This window comes from Balearica regulorum, chromosome 14 (genome assembly GCF_011004875.1).
Source record: "Balearica regulorum gibbericeps isolate bBalReg1 chromosome 14, bBalReg1.pri, whole genome shotgun sequence".
Taxonomy (NCBI): Eukaryota; Metazoa; Chordata; class Aves; order Gruiformes; family Gruidae; genus Balearica; species Balearica regulorum.
The window spans coordinates 184,610-207,570 of NC_046197.1; the positions used below are offsets into that span (position 1 = coordinate 184,610).

At 40.8% G+C, this 22,961-nt stretch overlaps 1 protein-coding gene across 13 annotated transcripts in view; it reads right to left on the reverse strand.

Annotated features, from left to right (window-relative positions):
- The window catches only part of ANKHD1 (ankyrin repeat and KH domain containing 1), a 116,428-nt gene extending 93,919 nt beyond the window's left edge, over positions 1-22,509 (reverse strand). For 12 of the 13 annotated variants that reach the window (XM_075766617.1, XM_075766618.1, XM_075766611.1 and 9 more), the window contains exons 1-2: positions 22,122-22,502; positions 6,889-7,042 (exon numbers count right to left, since the gene is read on the reverse strand). In XM_075766617.1, the coding sequence (XP_075622732.1) occupies positions 6,889-7,042; positions 22,122-22,397 (430 nt within the window). In that variant the 5' untranslated portion in view covers positions 22,398-22,502. Of the gene's footprint in view, positions 1-6,888; positions 7,043-22,121 lie in introns of all 13 variants that reach the window. The other variant, XM_075766614.1, reaches the window with a different exon arrangement.
- Positions 22,510-22,961: the final 452 nt, after the last annotated feature.

Here is a 22,961-nt window from a genome sequence, read left to right on the forward strand (position 1 = left end):
CCAGCGTAAGCTTCTGCACCCCACTGCAAAGACTGAACGCAATTATTTTCATTTGATAGATGAAGGAAGCATACATGTAAAAAAAAAAAAAAAAAGATAGGAATTCCTCTTGGTAGAGGCATTAGGTAGGACTGTCAATAAAGCACTGCTGCTTTTCTCCTGACAAAAATACTCCCTACCTTCCTTCTTTGGCTGAGGCTACTGCAAGCACTAATATAACAAGAAGTCCTGAAAACAATACTGAATAGAAAAAAATATTTAACTAGCAATATCCTCAGATTAGAAGAGGAGAGCAAAGGGGATTTTTATCTTGCAGAACAACCCAACTTCCATGAAAAATAAAAGATGGCAGAAGTAAAACAGAAAGGAGAAGTAGAGTCAATAAATAATATATCCAGGACTTTTAAAAAAAAATTCACGTTAAAAGGAGAATTGCACAAGTTGTTTACACTATGGTCATGAAGCACTGGCTGATTAACAATGACCTCTGAGACATACATGGCAGATATACATAGATAGATATAAATATGCAGACAATTTAAAAGATTGAAGAGTACCCTGGCCAATTAAAACCTTAACTTTTTGCCCTGTCTCTTCCCCCTCCCCATCCCTCCTGAAGAGTTAAAATCTCGGAATCATCTTTGCCAAAGAATTCGAAAAGTATAGTGTTCAGATCTGATAACAGAACTTAGCTGTATGAAACCTAAAAGCATTTAAGTGTTACAACAATGAAAACTGTTCTTCACAGCAAAATCCAACTGAAAGAGCCAAAAAATATGAAGTTGGTATATTTAATGCACTTTCAACGTATGGAAGTTAATTTGACTAAGCAGTATTAGACTAGACATTTGCTAATCTAAAAGCCTACTAGATTAGAAAAAATATTTAAATCATGCAAAACCTCAGAGGAATATAGTATTAATAATTCAATTACATGCACAAAATTCAGACAGTTTATCCAACTTACTCAAAAGCATAACACATCTGTACATTTCACATACCATATATTCCTTCCCACTCTGAATCTTTAGATGGTGAAGAAAGAAAATGAGCAAGTCACTGTAATGTGCCAGTAACTCAAAAGGCAAAAGTTTTCCAGTTAATAAGACATTGGTGATTTTAGTAGTAATACAGCTTCGATCTCTTTAAACACCTATTCGAACTTTCTTAATGAAAACTAATGTTTCTCTTATTTGAGCCATGTACTTCATCCATATAACACCAAGTACTTCAGATTAGATCAAATTAGGGTGAAAAGCCTTTCTTAGTTTAAAAAAACCCAAACAGTTAAAATAGCTGGACTAAGGTAAGACTTTTGCCATGTTGAAGGTGGCTAAACACACTTCAGATTTGATACTCCTACATTTTTACAATGAAGTTCCATCTTCGCTCAGATTCAAACAATCCTCTCTGATTCCCCCCACAATAAAGACCCTATTGTTTTTTTTATTCAAGAACACCAAAACATATCTAGAAATGTATTTGTTACATTCCACAAGCACAGAGGTGCAGCCATTAAATTGATAAACATGAATTGTATGTTTTCTGCAGCCTTCAACTTCTACGGTTTGAAGCAGAGCTTGGATAACCCTTCAGAGGTTAAGTTTCTAATGGTTTAGATGCCCACCTCCATTTAAATCACAATTCTGTTCATTAGCCCTCAGAAAAGAAACACCAGGTCCACACACGAATCTTATTGATTAAAGATAGCCCAGTCTGTGACACTGTCTCTCCAATGCAGTATGAAAGCAAGCTGTGCACCTTTTGAACTGTTCTTTTAGACCACAGCTCACTTCCCAGTAGTGCTTGATCACAGGTCTATCTTGTCACATTCAAGCCATCTAATGTTGGGGGAAACAAATATAATTTATATATTTTAATCAAAAAAAACCCCCTTGTCATTAGCGACTAATGAATGAGTTTGGTCACACCACGCACACAAAAAAAAGCAGCACATTTGGTCAACAGCTTGGCAAGTGGGTAAATATTGAGAGACACATACACACACTGGAAAGCATTCAATTTTACAATTACTGAATCTCACTCTATCCTGTCAGTTTATCCTAAAGCAGGCAGATTTTATCTGGGCCCATTCATATTTTGACCTGTGTTCTGTATTATCACTAAGTAGGTGATTACTTCCACTTTTTGCCTTCCCCAGTTCCAGAATGCACAACCCGTTCCTCCCCTACGCTTCATCCTACTACTGGCTTTCCAGAGAGCAGCATCAGGCCCTCATGCCTGAATCAACTAATGAAATTCGCCAGGCATTAACAGACACTTGTTATTAAAACTAGACTTCTCTTTCACTATTTACACTGCATTTAACCCTCAAAGTCTCAAATACACCAAACCATCTATGTGAGGATCTCCAGTCACCTTTAATCCTGTATTTCAAAAGAAGGATGTCTGTAACTCTGCTCCCTGTTTGGACATAAGGATGGACTGCTCACATCTGTTTCATCAAGCAAACCCTGGACTGAACACAGTTTCTCTCCAAAAAACCCAGATTTTCCTCACAAGCCTCTTTATTTATAATAGTAGGACTTCTGAAGAACTTACTACTAACAAAACTCCCTGTGTACATGCTGAAGAGGAATACCAAGCACTCCAATAATAGACAAAGAGTTTCTTTACCAGTTTCTTCTGCATCTATATTTAGATGCTTCATTGTCAAAGTGCTTCAACATTCAGATAGAGAAGGAACACACTCAAAAGATCTGCTGGTAAGGATACAGGCACCCAAACTATTTCCTCAAGGTAAAATCAGTTCAGAAACATTCTACGTCACTTCCCAGAAAACTCAGCAAAACCATGCTGAAACAATATGAACAGGGTATTTCAACTGCAGGGATTAACATTTTGACATTTACAACTTTCTGTGGAATTCTGTGTTTTGGGTGCAGAATACACCAAACAGGCATCCAGAATTTCTATTTGGCCACATGCTTCAACCAACATCTTTCTCTATCCTCTTTAAGAAACAACCTGTACTCCAGAAAGAGGACTGCACTACACAAGCAAGTCATTTTCCTTTCCTGATGCCTATAAAAGGCGGGACCAGAAAATTAAACAGCTTTAACCTGTCAAACTTTCCCCAACTCTTTGGAGGTGAGTTTGCCCTGTTTAGAACATGTGTTGAGGGACTCACAGAGGAACCTGCCAAGAAGGGCAAGAGCTCTGAATGCTATAACCACTCATTCACAGCAACAAAGAGCTCTCATCCTCCAGCAGTCAAATACTGCCCCTAAAAAGGAAGTTCAATAGGCAACCTTATTGAAGATCCACAAAAGAATCATGATTCTTCAGAGCTGGAACGTTAATTAGGGTGCTGTTGATTTCTTATAACAACAGTGAAGCCGAATGTTTCTAGTGCAGAACATGAATCCACTGTCAGAATACTAAGAATCTGTTTAATTACATCTGAAAAATGGAAACATCTCCAAACAGTATCATTCTCCTTCCATAGGTTATTTTACCTATAAGTCTCTTCTTTGCTACTAGAAGTCCAGAGGAGGGCCACAAAGCTGATCAGAGGGCTGGAGCACCTCTCCTATGAGGACAGGCTGAGAGAGTTGGGATTGTTCAGCCTGGAGAAAAGGCGGCTCCGGGGACACCTAATTGCGGCCTTCCAGTACCTGAAGGGGCCTGCAGGAAAGATGGTGAGGGACTGTTCATCAGGGAGTGTAGTGACAGGACAAGGGGGAATGGGTTTAAGCTGAAGGAGGGTCGATTTAGATTAGATGTTAGAAAGAAATTCTTTACTGTTAGAGTGGTGAGGCCCTGGCACAGGTTGCCCAGAGAGCCTGTGGCTGCCCCATCCCTGGCAGTGTTCAAGGCCAGGTTGGATGGGGCTTTGGGCAACGTGGTCTAGTGGAGGGTGTCCCTGCCCATGGCAGGGGGTTGGAACTAGATGATCTTTGAGGTCCCTTCCAACCCAAACCATTCTATGATTCCATCATTCTAGGATTCTAAGTCAAACTGCAGGAAGGTATACAAAAGACTTGGTTTGTTTAGGATAAATTAAAACAATTGAATCCTGTTCTTTGGGAAGTTATCTTCAATTTCTAAAGATGAAAACAACTCATATTTACGATGTTCATAGAACAGTGAAGTGTCTTGGCCTTCAGAATGTAAAACTAGGGGGGTTTTGTGCAATAATACAATCACTGACAGTTGTTTAAAGATAGTTGTTCATTAACAAAGTGCCTGTGTTTTACTTAAACAGATTACAGAAGGAAGTTTGGTTGTCTAAACTAAAGCTAATCAACCAGGTTTTCAGAGAACCTCGTAAACATAAGGACTCTAATTGCTGTTTGTGTGCACATGTATACGTATGTATGTGTATGCTTGATGCTATGTTAAGGGGGTGAGACACAACCCTCTTGCTAGAAAGTAAAGCTGTCACCCTTAGCATCCAAACTCACAAAATATTTTAAGTCCTATTGGAAACACAAAAAATAAGCTGAACTGCGAAAAAATATCCAGCACACTTCTGATGCTTAAATACAATGTATAGAAACATTTTTAAGCAGCTCAACTAACCTCTGTCCTCTACACTTGCATATGCAGGCCTAACCAGCTCTTACATCAAGAGAGCTACTTAAAAACAAAACTCCCACAAACCTTCAAGAATGCAATGGTTGAAAACCACTTCTGCATAAGTAATTTGAAGAACATCATCCCATCTGGCTGCAGCTACTAGAACTTCCAGAATTAATAAACAGCATGTCCATGTGAGATCTTAGCATGAAAGGATTCATGAAGAATGAGCAAAACTAGTTTTGCAAGTCATACTCATTAAGATCCTAATGACACAGCCATGAACCCTGCATGTGAGAAACCCTAAGAAATCTGAGACACTAAATGCAAGACCGATTTTCCTCTAGGTTGTAAGCTAGGATCAAGCCTCCGACAGGAAAGGGGATCATCACAATGAAGGCCAAGCTACCCTGGAAACCACATCGGACAAGGCCGTAGCTAAACTACTTGTTCGAGCAATAGTCCTGCCATCTACTTTTGCAAGCCATCCTTAATGTTGCGGACTAAAATAACAGGGGAAATCACTTGCTTTTGTTGAACTGCAAAACAATACAAAGTCCCAACACTAGGCCGCTTTCTTTGTTGCCATGATGGAAACCTAGAAGCTCACTTAAGGTTAGAAAGGGTATTTTCAGCCAAACCAGCCAGACAAATCCAATGAAGATACCAGACCATCTTGCAAAAACACCAGCTTCCTTTTCAAGCACTTGAAAATTATGGCTTTTATTAATAAACTACTAGATTCTCAGTGTCTCCTTTAGGTTAGCCTAATGATACTTTTAGTGTTCAAATTCACAGTGGGAAGGACAAAGTACTGCTTAACTAAAAGACTTTCTCAAGAGTGTTTTCAGTCTTTTGATCTCACACATCATCAAATGGCATTAATTTTGTCCAGTATTTTTAGAGGGAGATGGAGCCCCCAAACAAAAGCACTCTTTAATCTGCTCTTCTTTCCAGATTCCTTTTCTACATTCTTACTCCAAGCATTTGGGGAAATCGAAGCATGGCAACCTCAGATTAAAAACACATCATCTAATCCTGGGGACAAGTGGCCAACTACTGCTCAGAAATCTAAAGAAAGCATTCTCACAGGAATTACAAGAAGCAATGGTACTTCTAAATCTGTTAAACACCATGAAATAATTTTGAACACTGCAACCCTAGATCTAAGTACATACCTCAAAGACTGAATGCCCTCATAACACTAGCCACTGACAATTTATAAAGCTAGCAATAGGTTTTAGGGTACGTCAGTCATCAGGTACATGAGAGAAATTGATTTTCATTAATAAGTGCTTAAAAAGGGATCAGATTATTCAAATTCTTAGTGTCCAGAGTATCCCAGAAACAGTCTATCTTCCCTGCAAAGTTTGGTTCCCAAGAGTTACATCAGGTTAGAATAATTTTAGAGGATCACCTTTAATTAAGCTGCTGCAACTTTCTGCTGACAAAAGCTATGCTATGTTCTAAGTTGGATTTTTTCAAATTAAAAATGCAAAGAGGGCCCAAAGCCTTGCCCCCTTTGCTTCCTCAGAATTAAGTTCTCCTTTAAGACTGTATATAGCTTTACATCTAAACACCTGCAAATAAATGCTATTTTATCTAGCTCTTAAGTGAGTTCAAAGCTAAAATCTGACACTCCAATTTCAGCACACTACTACTAGACTGAGTATGCACCCATAGTGATCAAACAGGATTTGTTTTAAAGCAGGGGTTTTACATCTTTTTATCGTTGGAATTTTGAAACTGACAAATAATTTTCAAATCCATTGCAAATACCCAAGTCACAAACCTTAGAAAGAATTAAATTAGTCAAGCTTTCACTACAAAAGTAACAAACGTGGTGGCACTATGTTCATCTAGTCTGGTTCCAAAGCATGAACATTAAATATGTATTTTCCAACAGTCATATCTCAGACTTACAGAATGGAAAAATATTTTTGTGAAAGTCAAAACAGAGAAATAAGTATTTAACATATAAACTTCTGGAGTCATGAATTAGTAATTATATATTGACCAAAGCCACAGAAAAAAAAAAGTCATTTTAGCAGGTCTACTTCCTTCCATTCTCTCCCCTTTAATCCTCCCTCTGGTAACACATGTAATCTCATGCGGTCAATGAAATACCATTTAATTCCAATTAACTTTTCTAACTTTGTATGTACAGAAAGAGTGGACCAAGCAATCCTCAACACCTGTAGGAATTATAAGCTTGTTTTCCATGTCCTGCTCCCCATTATCATGGTAAATTTCCAGACTTGTAAATATTTCACTAGGGTCAAAATGTACAGGTTGTCAGATCTGTGTGCAAGTTAGGTTTAGAAAAAAGCTATACAAAGAAAGTACCTGCTGCCTCCAGTAACGCTTCTAGTCTTGCTTGTGTTTCTGGATCCACAGTTCTCAAGTCCGCACCTTCTGCAGCACTCGATAAGAATAACTCCGATGTGGTTTTAAGTACTGGGTTATCAAGATCTTCTTGGTCCAAAATAAATGATTCAACCTGTTTGCCAAGTTACAAAAAGAATTTTACCATTTTTGAAGTTTTATACTAAATCTAACATATTAGAAAAAACACAAAGTAATTAAATTGTACTATTATAGCCATGTTTTAACGGTACAGACTATGGGATACAACTGTAAAAATCATCTGGTCAACTCACTAAAAAGGTACTTAAAACCACAAAAGAAACACCTCTACATAAAAAAGTTTGCTGTAAAAGTTACAATTTACAAAATCTTAAACTATAGCAAGGGCAACTCAGATTAAATACTGAAAAAATGTTATGCATGTTTGGACAGTTAATCACCAAAACAGACTGCCACAAGAGGCTGCAGCATCTTTGTCACCAGAAGTCTACCTTGTTATTAAAAAAACCTGTCAGTAATGACTGGTATAGCTGAATCTATCCGAAAGCCAGGGAGGGATTGAATGGTTTCCCAAGATGCCTTTCAGTTCTATTTTAAAAGTAATTTCAACTAATGTAGCACAAGGATTTTGTTTGTTTTGAGTAGAAACATGATAGTTGACTAAAATTCAAATGCAAAACATCTGTTTCCAAGCTGGCACTTAGTATTACCCCAGTCATTAATATTTTCTAGACAAGAACAGATACGTAGAATAATTAAGCAAGCAGGTAATCCAACTGAGCAGCAATAATGCTGTCCCACCAGTGGCCCACATGATCTCCAAATACAAGCTCATGGAATTGCTCAACATAACACACTGTAGTTTTATGACAACTTGCCAGAGTAAACAAGGAGGATATCTGACTCATGCTCTAATGACAGCAAAACTACATTTCAGAATCCGTCCCAAGTTCAAACATAATTTCTTCTGTTTTCAGTAGTATTTTAAGATAAAAACACTATTTCGTAATTAGATGTTCAACACTATCGGTGACTTAAATAACACCATAGAAATGAGACATGCTCATTATACAATCATTGTTGCCCTTTCCCACTTCATGCCCCAGTCTCATCTTCCATCCTCTGTTTTCCCCTAATACTTCCCCCATTTTTCTCATGCCAGCAGTAAACAATCATCATATTCAGCTCTATCACACAACACCCCACAACACCTTAAGAAAGGGATAGTTTATACTTAAAAAAAAAAAAACAACCAACAAATCAGGCCATCTGCAAATTCATTAAGTACTCCATTCTGTGAAAAATGTTAACAGGACTCTGGAGAGCTATGTAGAGTACTGCTATTCAAGAGCAACTTGGGTTAATTTCTTCCCCTTTTTGATATGTGAAGTTTCTGCAATATTATCCCCTGGTGTCCAAGCCAATCCGTGGATCCCCGGCGAAATGCAGTGCTAACGTATGAATACAATCGGCATCAGGGAGAAAGAGTGGCTTTTAGGAACACAGAACATGAGTTCCACATCTTAGTGGATATGCATGGTATTGGCTAGCTTACAGGTATTATATCTTGTGTGCCAAGGCACAAATATTAAAGCTAAGACAGCAGACTATGATTTAGGGCTCAAAGCAGCAAGATTTCTAGATTAGTCCAGCCAATGGTCCTAAAAAAAGAGAACCGTCAGTGTGAGAAAGAGTTCAACATTATACAAGCAGAAAATTAGTGCCCTAAGCCAGTGATACACTTTTTACTACAAACAAAGACAACTATTTAAAATTCACAGCAAGATTTGTCCCTACAGTAAGATTCCCCTCTGCAGAACTCAAATTCCAGCTTATGTCCATCTAGACAGCTTGAGGACTCTCTGCTGACATAACCTCTGATGCAAAACTGACTTCTGGAAAAATTCACCCTTATCTACGGAGTGCTTCAGGGTTTTTCATTTTCTCCCCCAAGACTACACAAAGCACTTTGCCTCATCAATATGCTAGAAATATTATTCCTATTGCAACAATGTTTGCATGACCTGGTGACCAGCAGAAAATCCCACTGTCTATAAGGGACTATTCATGATATACAGCTGAGAACTACATACAAGGAGTTTTATTACACACTAATGGACTTTTCATTTTTCAATTACACCACTAAATCTATCAGTCCTCCCTTTCAAATACATACCAAAAGGGGTAAAAATGCTACCTAATGCAACTGCACTTATGAACAACAAATACTGCAGAAAGGTTCAAAGCAGCTTCTGGCAAGCCTTAACTTTCTGCCTCAGGAACAGCCTGACAACACCCAGGCAAAGCACATCAGCCTTGCATCAACCTCCCAGAAACCTCCCTGTCCCACTGAAAGTTTTAAAATTTCTTTTTTTCACACTTCAGTAAAGGCATGGACCATTTTCTCCCCGACTGCTGCCACCCCAAGATCAATTGTATATATTTACAGGACATTACCTGCAATAATACTACACCTCTTGAGCCTGAATCAGTGTTAATTCACCATTTACAAATACTCTATCAACTTGCAAGGAACTTCTCTCTCTCCCCTCAACACGAACTACATTTTGCTTACAGTAACCTCTAAAAAAGTCTTTTTAACATCGATTATGCAAACACTACTTAAAGTGAATTACAGATACAGCTTTTACTTAGGGTACAAGCTGGGTAGTATTGGTGCGATCTGCTCTTTTCACCAACTCAACTCTTACTGCCTTTCAGCTCTTCTGTAGGTTTGCAACTGTACTTCCAGGGACTTTTCACATTTAAAGTCTCACACAAAAATCTTGCTGCACATACAGTATTTTCATCTTAGTTTTATATCGCAGCAAGAAAAGGCAGCTGCTTTCATTATATCCATACATGTTGAGCATCAATTTCTAGTTTTTGTTTTGATTTTTAGTAAGAGCTTAGTAACATACCCACAATACAAATATAACTTGAGTGTGAAAATACTGAAAATCCATATGCAAAATGTTAAAATAGCTGTACCACTGCCAGTCTCCCAGAACAAGTTTCAATGCTTTTCAAGTCAGAACATCTGACATTTCTATAAATCAATGCAGTTTCTCACACAGAAGGCAAGAGAGGATGAACAGTTGGATATCTATCACTAATAACTGAGTAAGAAATTACCTAATCAACTAGACTTCTCTTGTGAATGGAAATGCCCTGTGATGATCACATTATTAATAATTTTTAATAAATTAAAAATCAAACTACCCCAAATACATCAATTAAATCTTATTTTTTAAACAAAAAATAAACTTCATTAAAAAAACAAACCAAACAACCAAAACAGATTTCATGTTACCATTCCCAGAAGACTTAATACACTGCTCATGTGGGAAAATTTAGGCACTCTGTTCTATCCTAATCAGATCTGCAGCAAAGCCATAGAGTAACCAGTCACTGTGCTATTTTTGGATTATTTTATGAGCTGCTTTGGGCAGTTAATAAGCATCTTACTTGGTAAGGCTCATTAGGAACACATGGATTCAAGACATTATTCTAACTCCCAAAACAACTGCAACTACTAATAATTCCCAATCAAAAACTAAAAAAAGCTGCTAGCTGCATGGGACCTGAGGACAGGGTGCTGAACATCAGCATACTTCACTACATCATCGTGTTGCACGCTCATCGACAGGAATGATGGACCTTTCCTGAAGTTCTGCCAAGGACTGCAGCAGCCTCACAGCTCTGCAGATCCAGTTACACCACTGGTTCCTCCCTCCACAGCAGCTACTTTCACAGCTATTTGGGCGCAACTACATCAGTATTTATGTTAATACCATGACTGAGTTTACTTCAGGTCGGGGTATGTAAAGGCAACGTGGCAAGCACTACCATCATAACAAACACTAGCAATTCTTGCAAGATGGGCAATGACATACAGGATTAGAAGCACATTTCTAATATGAAGTCTAAACTGATCTTTCTTATATTAAACTACTGGAGAAAAAAAAAAAAAGTACTTCTCCCAGAATAGCCCGGACCTGCTCACAAATAGCCTGTTACTGACACAAGCTACAGACAATGGAAAACCTTCCTGTTGTAGCTGTATACCAGCACCATTCTCTCCTCCTCCTCCTGCAGGTAAGAGCAGCAGCAGAGACAGCACGTTCTAACGTCTCCTTCCATTTGAGCCAAACTAGTACTTCTGGGAGACTATCTTCACAAAAAGCCTTAATAGGAAAGAGAAAGCTGCTATTAAATAATTTCCTTGAACTTGCATTTTCCAGATACACCTTGAGCTTTTCTGGTGTAACAATATTCTTTGTGTGTGTGGAGCACATACAAATAATGAAGACTGGAGCCCTTGATTGGGACTCCTAAACTCCTATTTATTATGAAAATAAATGACTACCTGATTTTCTCTTTTGTATTAGGTAACCCTTCCTAATTATTTCTATAATAATTCCATTTGGACATAGGTCTAAATACATCTGAATATATGCAGAGGGACCTTGGCTTCCTTAAGGCTAATACAGGCCTGTAAATCAGGCTGAAAGTTCATGCCTATGAAGCTGAAATAGATCATCTATATTTAAACTATTTTCATTCCATAATTCTCAAGATGTGCAACACTGTATTAGGATCACACTAGAAAGATATTGTGGTTTTGTCTGATAAACCCAACCTCTGACAGTTTATGTTGTCACATCCTTTATTATACTGAATGCCAATATCTGATTACTACTTGTAACCCTGCTCTAAAAGTTTTAGGGAATACTGATAGGACATCGAATACCACAGCACTAAGTTAAGACCGAAAAGGAGTTTGTATTTCACGTTTGACATCAAATCCCTTTATATGTGGAATTTAAAGAATGGCAGCTTCAAAACTACTACAAACTACTACTACTATTCCAAGGAGAAAGTAAACTGGGGGACTTTGTCACCAACATGGCACTCAGTAGCTTCCTGTGACAAGTGCATCGCTACACCCCTGGTGTAGACACTTCACACCAGCAAAAGGCCTGGCTTTGGTTTACCTTAAGATGTAGTTTTCAACACTGCCACCCCCCAACCTAGCCATGCCAGTCAAACATTTTTGCACCTACTTCAGGTATCTTCCTGGCATTACTATTACGCCATCTCTTGAAACTGAAAGAGGAAAAACCACACACGTGGGTATTTTCACAAAACCTTTCAGTGGGACCTCAGTACACTGCCCTTTCTTGGCACTTCAAAACTAGAGAAAGAAAAGAAACATTTCAGATAAGTATTTCAGAGTCAGTACCTAGGAACAACATATATTCAATGTAAAGAACAATTCAGACATAATTAATGACATAAGACCATACCCACTCTGTTAGGTTTGAACTGTAACTTCTGAAGATAGTTTCTTCAATATTCAAAAAAAAAGTGTCAGCCCAAGACAGAAGTCACTAAGGTCCGCGAATCGCCAAGAGATCATATTCCAGTGCTGGCCCTATGGATCATGGGATTACAAAGTATCCTAACAACCCAGGGGAGTAACGGGGTACTTTGTTGCCTCCATAGAGAAAGGCTAAAATATCTGAAGCATCATTTCCAGTCACTGCTCATCTTGTGACAAGTTGGGCAGCTATGAGACACTTTCATGGGTTCATTTAACAGATCAAAAAGGGAGAAAACTCGGGGTGGGAGGAGGGGGGGGAGAATAATTTTCTGCCACTTTACTGAATTTCATGGAATTATAAAGTGGTCTGATAAGCTGGAACATCATTCTTCTGGGAACAGCAAGCCATTAGATCAGCTCAGTTCCCTGCGAGGCTACAAACCCAACTGCCCCCCACATTTAAGCGGAGCTGTTAGTACTGGCACACTGCCTTAGCTTAGCAGTCTACAACAACAGTTCTGTAGGCAGTAAATTAGATTGGGAGGGCGGGGGAGAGGAGGGGTGCAAACCTATTTAGCTCCAATTGCAATAGGAAGTTGACTAACTTGAGGCAGGATTATCTAAAGGACAGTCTTTATTCCAATATATATTAAGTAATTATCAAATAACAAAACAAGCAGCTATAGGATCCAGGCTGTGCTAAATTCATTTCAAAAAACCGGTTCATTTTGCAAAGGCTGGTATAGATACAACGTAAAGAAAGATGGATACAACTTTATGCTTTGTCACTGGAGAAAAGCGCCTCTCCATGTAGTGTGGTCCACAAGTCTGACATTCGTGTATAAAACTGTGCCATATGTTCTTGACATGTTAGCACGCAAACTGATCTCAGCATTAACTTAAGCTCACTAGAACCATGGGTAAGACAACCAGCAATAAGAAAGGCCTGACATTTGTATGCCAGCTCCTCTGCTCAGGCCAGCCCCAGCAAAGGATCTCAAGCCAGGCACTCCAAGTCATTAGTCAACTCCCAAAATTCTTGCTAGTATTTGAAACATGCAGATAAAACAATAAATCAGAATTAATGTTTTATGGGACTACTCTCTCATGCCACAGATTGTTGACCCTAGGTTCTCAATTTTCTTGCACTAATACTAAACACATAAGCAGGCATTCACGAGCAAGTGCCTGTCAAACGGTTCACATAAGTTTAACCACTTACCTAATTTCTCTCGTAAGCCATCAACTGACACTACATATCCTTATGCCAATTTAAGTAGTTTTGAATACTAGAAACTACACAATATCACATTCCTCGAGAGACCTGTCTGATTTATGGTTCTTCCACAAACAAGAAATTTCCAATTCATTTTTATTAAAACACTGTTCCACAACAATAAGCCCAAGATATAACTGCACTCACAGTTAACCCTCAAAAAAACTAAGCCACAGAACACACAGGTTGAGTCCTCCTGGTACAAGAGGCTGGCAATATTAAAAAGCCTCTCTGTATAGCAGAAAAGAAAGCATAACGCACTTCAGTCACTACTGGAAAAAAAAAAAAAACCAACTGTTAAAAATCAGCCTGCAGCCATCACATATTCAACGTCTGATAAACTAAAATAATTATGACTGAGTTTTCCTGATGTACAAGAGAATCTTTTCCAGCAAGGAGCTGCCATTTACAGAACTGGAACTGACATCTGAATTTTATTCAAAATTCACATGAATCCCAGTAAATCAACTGCCTGTTCTTGACATCTACAGTCTTCGTACTGAAGAAAACCATTGAATGGAGACCAGTAAATCTTACTAAAACAAACACCACTTACACTAAGCACTCATTTTCACATATTCTATTTCAGTCCACTCTAAATCATGTTTTCAGTACTCTATCTTCTCCATGTGCTTTAAGATTCCCTCTTCCCCCCCCCTCGTTTTATCTAATAATCCTGTAGAAATAGCCTCTCTCCTTTCCTCACCTCAAAGGTATAACTCAATATTCTGGTTTATTAGAATATAAAACAAGATTGTTGCATCAATTTAGCCAGGGCTTTGAGGGTGGGATCCTTGCTCAGATATTAAATCCCAGGCATTAAAATAAAGTGAAGGAAACTTCAAAACAGAAGATGAACAGATGCATTTGTTTGCTGATGTAAAAGCTCACACCCATCCAAGATGGCAAGTTTTCTAAGCCACCTTCTGGGGAATAACCTTTTAAGATCTCCTATCAATCCAAAGGGACAACAGTGCTCAAAAAAAAAAAATCATACAGGTGGGTCCAATAAATGTAGCCCAATCTCCTAATTCAATAATCTGTTCTCAGGCCAACCTGTATGTTTCAGGCAGAGAGGAGTCTTAACATTTAAAGTGACAATTAAGTTATCTAGAGGCTTGTACCAAAGGGAAAATCATACTGGGCTTTCTGCTGTTCTCAGAGCTGAGGCTAGTGGTAGCTATTTTTTCAAGGCTGTATAAACAGGTTTGTGCATGCTCTACTACTGCAAAACCAGCAGAAACCATAATGTAACTACTGATCCATCAGTTAGGGACCTCTATTATTCATTCTGAGAGTTTCTTTTAAATAGCTATCTAAAATATCATCCACCAAAAACTCAAGTTGTAGTTGTGAAAGGGCTTTACAATGTAACTATTTTAGAAAAAACAATGAAAAGATGTACATTTATGTAAGGTATTGATTTTACCCTAACAAATCCTAAATATTAAGCATCCACGTCATAGACTCCCTTGTCCCCTGGCTACCTTGTCATGCTGCGAGTGAACACATGCTCCAAACAGGCGATGCTCTGAAGCCACCATGATCAAGGGACATGGTTTGGAAGTACACCATTCAGGTTTACAAAGCTGATATCCTCTTTTCCCTTGGTTTGAAATACAACTGATTTACTACCTGCCCACCATGTGACACCATTAGTTTTATTCATGATTTTGGAAAGGGAAGAGTTCAACAGGGTTAGGGATTTTCCTAGAAGAAAATCTTAGTTAATTAATAATCTCTGTGTTTTACTGAAGGCAAATGAGAATAACTTAGAGACCTAGCTGAAACTTAACGCCCATGAAATGCTAAAACAACCAGAGAGGTGCTTTTCAGTTGGCCCACAGTTCATCAACCAGTAAAACATCCTTTTTCTTTTTTTTTTTTTTCCCCACTTTAAAAATAGGGAATAATTTTTCCTGCAGGATGGGTATACAGTTAGGTAACTTTCAAAACCTCTCCTGGTCAAATAGGCCAGCCACACACGTTCCTTCTCGCTTAGCACCAGCACTCTGACAAACACAACTCAACTATGAGTAAGCCCCTCCAAGTCTAGGGCACTTACCCTTCAGATTCTGAGATGCTTTGGAAGAGTTAATAATGAAAAGAAGTTTGAAAAAAAATCTGCATGACTCCCTCATAAAAGCAAAAGGCAAAAATTAGTAAGTGGTCTCATCCCAAGAAAAGCAATTAAGTAATAACAGGATCCAGCACAGAACCAATTCTTTTATTTATATTTTATGGTAGTAAGTGTTTTCTATATGCATTTGAACAGCAGATGCACAATACTCCCAAATTTGAGAAAATTGTCTAGTATTTTATAAAACTTTCCAAAAAATCAATGTTACCTAAGAAAACATTAAGTGATGAGTTGCAAGAGTAAAAGGAAGACATTATCTTCTGATAGGATGCATTTCCATAAATTTCACTTCCTCAGCATTCCTCCAAAAGTATGCAAAATGAAACTGCTGCACTTTCACAACAAAAAGGGAGAGCTAGTTGTCAGGGAAAAAAAGAAAAACCACACCAAAAACCACACAAACAGAAACTATCTATTATACCAAAGGTATACCAAAAGGTTAGAGCTCAGACAAGCATATCATCCTAACTAAATGAACCCTTAAATCCAAATATTAATTCACTTGTACCCATTTTTTTTTCCTCTTATTCAGAGGCAGCATGGTTTTATTACATAGACTGCAGTAACAAGGTTGCTATAAAAAACCCCAGTATTTAAATCATTTAAAAGTTAAACTAACCTTCAGGTTATCATAGAAGACCAAGGTCATATGAGGTATCAATGAGAAAGTTTCTATTTAAAATAACCCCTGAGGCCAGGTACTTTTCAAAAACTTCCTAAATTTACAAAAGTACTTGAACAAATCACTGATTTCTGAAGTTTTGCTTACAGCATCCCATTCCTCACATGAACATTCCCATTAGGGAGATAAGCTTTACATGAGAACTTTAGACAGTATTTGCATGGTACATGGGCTGCTATTAGGAAAGAAAATATCCACAGAAGGAAAATGAAAGCACCCTACTGAAGACTGAGGCTTCACAGCTTGACTTAAACACTGAGTTCTGCAAGTAGTCATCAAAAAAGATGTAGAAGTTATTTTTTCTTGCTTCATGAAGTTTTAAGTGGGAAACAAATCTAAGAAAAATTCCTTTTTCCATATAAGTCAGACTTGCCTCTGTTTTAAATCCAAGAGTCCCTTTTACTCCCCAACAACAGCTTAAGACTTCTAAGGAACTTTCACATATAAGAACTCAAAATTAACTATTAAGATCAAAGCCATGCAGCCTCCTCACCTGCAGGGTCTAAACCCCAGTTTTAAACTCCTTCAACAAGCATGCCAATTCAGTAATGTTGCTGCTCCCAGTTTTAAAGGCCAGGCCACATGCATGCACAGAAAACAGAGTGCCTTTATATTCCCCTTCCTTCCACACCTACCCTTCTTTTAAGTGTCACAGGGACAGTTCGAGCTCTAAGCACAGGACAATGTTACAGCAGCACCATCCAGCCATCCTTACAGCTTTATGTCAGGATCCTCTGAGACTAGGAAAGGAGAGATAAGAGCATCCCAATATCAAGCGCACAGGGGAGCAGCTGGGTAGCCCCAATTTAAATCAGAACACAAGAACTCGTGATTCACCAGCTGTAGTTTTGCCTTGCATTAATGCTGAAATGAACCCTTCCCCCCCAGACTGTAACTAGTTGACTGGTGAAATCTATGTGCAAATTTGTAACTAAATATAGATGTTCTGCTAAATTTGGTAAATCTCTCCTTACCAAGGGGTTGCACCGCACATTTATATAATTATACAGTGGTATTTCACATCTTTGCTTTCTACACCTATCATTAGAAAACGGTTGCTGACATTTATTTTAGGTCATGCAGGCAACTGGGTCAAACTGCACTGAAGGGAAACTAGAGTTCTGTAAGAAACTTTAGAAATCAGTTCATTTCAAAGTGTTATTGAATAGTAAGTATTACCCATAACTAGACAGATTGTTTCTGGCTACTATAGGCCAGACTTTCAAAGTTACTGAGATACCCACCATGATTTTTCCAAGAATTAGAAGCCTAATCAGGCTGGGAATGAATGAACACACTACTAACCAGCTCTCTGCATCCTTAAGCGTCATCTGAATACTTTTGGAAACTGAACCCATTATCTCGCAATGTTTTCTAATCACTGGATAATTCTTGAAGAAAATTTTCCATTTTGTTCCACCTCTTACTTCCTCAGCTTTGAAAGAGTTAGTAAAAATAAGAAAAACATCAAGTGCTAAACTGAAACAAATTTTTCAAGAGACAAGGCTTTTACATCTAGTATTATCTACCTGAATTTACATCAATATTTTGCATTTCTATTCCTTATGGTCAAAAAAATGTTGCTATTATTTCAAATATAATACAGAAAAGTTAAATTTGTAAGCATTAAATTAACCTCAGAAGTCAAAGATATATCGTGTATACCATTTGAGAAGCAGTGCCACGTTAAGATGATTCATTAACATAGCAATGACTTTAATAGACTACATTGCCAATTTAAAACAAACTAAGTATTTACTCTGAATTCAACACCCAGTTTAAAAATTAAGAGACTGGATTTGGAAGGCAAAGAAAAAAGATCAAGCCCCAGACAAAATCACCAAGTACTGAACTGATCTTGAGTGCATGCCATTCGACTATGAATTCTACTCATCGCAGGAGGTAGGTTATGTCTGATTTTTAATTATGCTTTATGTAAATATCCCCAGAGGCTTATGCAATAGGTACAGGCTTAAGTAAGGCAAGCTGGTGGAGGCAGGCAGCCTGCTCTGGAGCAGGAAGCTGAGAACTGTGTTGACTCCATAGCCAAGGGGTGGGTGAGCTCCAGTTGCCATTGCAGGCCTCCAAACCCTTGAATTATGGAACACAAGAGACTTGCTACATTATATGCTCACAGCCAAAAGCCACTTTACTGAACAGAGCTCCAAGATCCTCTGGTACTTTTGTCAGCACAGCTGGCTTCTCCTACTTGATTTACAACAGATCAGCAAACCACACAATCCTGTGAGCACTAACACCGCCACATTGCTTCAACTCTCTACTTCCACAGGCCGGTTTTCTGCCACAACAGTTTTTGTTAAGAACCTGTGTGCTCTGTGGCCAGAAGCCCTCAACCAGCAAGGACCCTATGGACCGCACATACACGTGCTATTAATCACTGCCCTGCCAGCACACCTTCACCTTGACCTACAGACTTCACAACTAGTATGGAGGAGGCTGTTTAATACTCATGCCTTTGGCATCACTTTAAGTGCCAGCAAAATTCACAAGGAGCGGTAGTAATATACTTAAAATTACACCAAAATCTCACTCTAAACATGTTGCAGGCTATGTTCAAACCCTGATCAAGCTTAGAAGACAACCAAGCAGCTATTTAACATCGATGTCAAAACCACCTCACCTCTCAGACTGCAACCAGTGGTGAAAGTTTCTCCAACCACTCAGGAGAACCATGGCTTCCCCTCTGTTTTACACGGAAATAGCACAAAGCCTCCCAGCCTTGTCCTTCCATGCCCAAAGGCGTGCTTCAGCTTGCAATTGTTTCTATTTGCATGTGATAATTTTAACTGGTAATTCTAGAAAATATTCTGTACAGCTGCATTTAAATTTCACCATGCAGACCCGATATAACTCATTTATACAGGATCCACTTCAGTTCCTGGTTTCCCAACCAGCAGACTGGTGACTACCATAAGCAGGCACTGAGCTAGGAAATCAGAAAGCTTTGATTTTTCTCCCAGTTCTGCAAAGCGGGATAAATGCGGTACACTCTCTTCACTGTCTTCATCTATAAAATGGGGACAGTACTCCTACTGTAAAGTACTTGACAATCTGATGTAAGAAATGCAATACATGTTAAAAAAAAAAGTTAAGCTAAAATATATTGCTCTTTTCATTCTCCAGATAAATACTTCATTACACTCTTCACCCTGCACTTCCCTGATGATTTTCTTTTCTACCTAATTTGCCATTTTGACTAATCCAATTATTTTAGTGTATTAAACTCAGACTAATACAAGGATACAAAACCTGAATACCACTACAGACACACAGCAGAGCCTACAGAATATTGTACCATCATTTTTGTAACTTCGAAAGTAGAAAAAAAGAGCACAGATCAAGGCAGCATGGCAAACGCTTACTTTATTTATTTTAATTCTCCCTTCTAGTTCTCACTAATTCCACTCACTGCTGAAGGCATACACCCAAATCAGTGACTCATGGCACAAGACCACAGTCTAAACAGTCACTGGGTTTTCAAAGCAGTGCTGTTCAAGAATTGCAATGTTCCATCCCAGGAGTTTAATTGCCTTTTCTTTGTTGAAGAAAAAACCAAAAAACACCCAAAAAATAGCACTGACAACAGGTGCTTCTTTAGTTCTTATACATACAGAAGAAAAAAAAAAAATTGAAAAAAAATTCATTCTTGGTCCTCCCAGTCATACCCCGTAGTCTAGCAACGATGTGAGGCACATTCTTCCCATCCACGCTTCTTCCCCAGGTTACTTTCCACAACCAGAAACACAAGACAGAAGAACTCCCCAGGCAATTTCAGCTTCGAGATTAGCCCAACTCCTCTACGTGTGTTCTGGAAATCTCCAAGTGTTTTAAATCCACCTTTTTTTGTTATATATTTTAAATAAGAAAGCTTTTCCCAGGTTTTTCGAATAAGTGATTTTTATTTTACCTGTTTGTAAACCTTTTTTTTTTTACCTCAGTGCTAACCTCCCAGACACATTATTTATAACAGGTTGTCTTTCTTAATACTTGCTATTAGTCAAAAGACCAACAGAGTGCCTAGTAAAACTTTAGCTGTTCAATCTTCACATCCTTTAAATAATGGGGCGGGTTCAAAAGCTTTCAAAGCAGAACTCTGCTCATCTTGTAGAGAGCCACAAACACTCTGATACAGCCCATTTCCCAACGTTTTTGGGGTTCTGTAACTACTGCTTTGTATCTTCAAAGATACGTTAAAATGTGACATAAAAGACATCCTAGAGAGCAGAAACTCATAAACTACTTGCGTCCTATTCTAGCTACAGTAGGCCTTCCAGTTCCCCAAAACAGGTATGTACTTGAACAGGTAATCCCGTATCATCGTATGTTCAGGATACCAATCATGCAAGGAACATTCACACGCAAGTGCTCATCTGCCTGATCATTAGATTTCTAGTTTAGCTACACGTCCAGCTGTTAATAAAATTTTTAACTTAGGTTAGGTGGTCACGAGCAAAGTGCAAATGTGGGTCTGCATCAGTTTAATCACTCTTTTATTCAGATAAGACCTGTCAGGAAGGCTGGACAAAAGAAGATCATCAATGGAAGACAAAAATTTTAGACACGGGAGGATGAATGCAGGCCCCTTTCCTTCCATTTCTTCAGAAGAAATGTGGACACATACCGAAGTACCCACTCCTGGCCCCTGAAGAAAAAATGGTATGTATCACCTTGGCTACTATCTTCTTCTTTCTGGAGAAGCACCCAGAAGTACAGAACACTGGAACCACAACTAGCTTGCAAGTGCTAGCCACTTTCTCCTGCTTTCCACTAAGACTACCTAAGGGCTACAATGGTGGCTGTGATCTTAAGTCTTCTTTCTAAGAGGCAACTAAGGAAATAAGATTCACCTTTTGGTGTACAATGAGTGAGCAGTAGTGACAAATAAAAGCCTTCATTTATCTCCTCTCCCTAGGCTACATAAAGCAGTATTAGATGCAAGTGTGAAGGTCCAACAATGTTCCAGTTGGGTTGGGATAAGGCTCCAGACCCTCCTCCACACCCTTCCCTTAAAACTCTCTGCAGGTTCGGAAGATCAAAGGAAGACATCTCCATTACCCTCTTCCATTTCGTTGGGTAAGAAATATTTCTATTGCATAAAACTGCACATACGTATATATACACACATATCGTGAATTTAGTGGAGTCTGGGAATCCCATATCCCTGCTCCCAAGTCTAGGGTAGCAATACCGGGGGTCGGAGGTTTTACTTTGTTCTCCGCCGGGTGGAGGATCTCACCTCCTCCCCCAAACCTGGTTCGAAGTGGAAACCACTCCTAGAGGTCAGGAGGCAGCAGCACGGGAGACATCTTTCCCCCACCTCAACACGGACAGAGGCAGCAGCGAGCAGAGGGCCCGGCCGCCCCAGGAGAGAACAGGCGGGGCGCCCGGCCCCCTTTCCCCGGGGCCCGCGGGGAGGCGCGGCGGTTGCCGAGACCCCCTCCCTCCCTCCCTCCTCCACCACCTCAGCAGAAGGCCTTGGGCCGCCCTGCCTGTGCGGAGCCAACGGGACCCCGCCCCCGCGGCTCCGGTGCGGCCGCTCACGCCCATGGCGGCGGGGAGGCCCAGACCGAGGAGGGGAGAAGGGGGGGGAGGGGAGATGCGGCCCGCGACCCCCGCACCCGGTCGGGGCGGCGCCGAGGGCCCGGCTGGCGGCGGCGGGCCCGGCGCGGCGAGCGGGAGGGCGGGCGCCGGCCCCGGCCGCCGGTCGGGCCTGTCAGGAAGCGACGGAGGGGAGGGGAGGGCCGGGCCCTCCGGCGAGATCGCTCACCTCGGACACCTCGTCCTCGTCGCTGCCGGAGCCGCCGCCGCCCCCGCTCCGCAGCACGGCGGCCGCCAGCTTGAAGTCGAGGGCGGCCTCGCCGGCCGCGGGCGCGCCGGGGCCTCCCGGCCCGCCGGGCCCGGCCTCCCCGAAGAGGCGCACGGCCCGCAAGCCCAGCGGGGAGGGCCCGGCCGCGGCGGGCGGCTCGGCGGCGGGCGGCGCGCGGGGAGCGACGGAGTCGATCTCCTCGTCGCCGACGGGGGCGGCGGTGCCGTCCGTGAGCATCGCACTGATCCGGAACCGCCGCCGCTCGCAGAGCCCAGCCGTCTCCGTCCCCTCACGGCACCGCAGCAGCGCCACTAACTTCTCACACCCTACCCGGCCGCGGGCGCCGCGCCGCCCACCCTCCGCTCCTCCCGCGCCTATTGGGCGCGCTCGGCCAACGACGGCGCGCTATTGGGCACCGCGCCCGCCACTCCGCGTCGCGTCACGCGCTCCCAGCATGCTGCCCTGAGAGCGCACGCCGAGGCGGTTAGAACCCACCGCCCCGCCCCGTTCCTCCGGCCTCGCTTCCTGAACTTCCTAGGAGCTGATTGGTCGTCTGGAACATCAGTCATGTACCTTGCCAGAGCTGCGGGCGTCGATGGGGCGAACGAGCTGTCGGTCAAAGCGAATCCGAGAGTCACGGATTTCGATTGGACGCAAGGCACATCGCTCACAACGCACGAAGTCTGGCGCCGCCCGATTGGCTCCTACCCTACCCTGGCCCCCCCCCCTTCGAACCTCTGAAGGTCTCCGTCAGCGCGAGAGACCGTCACTCGCCCGCCTGTCCCGAGCGGCGATTGGAGC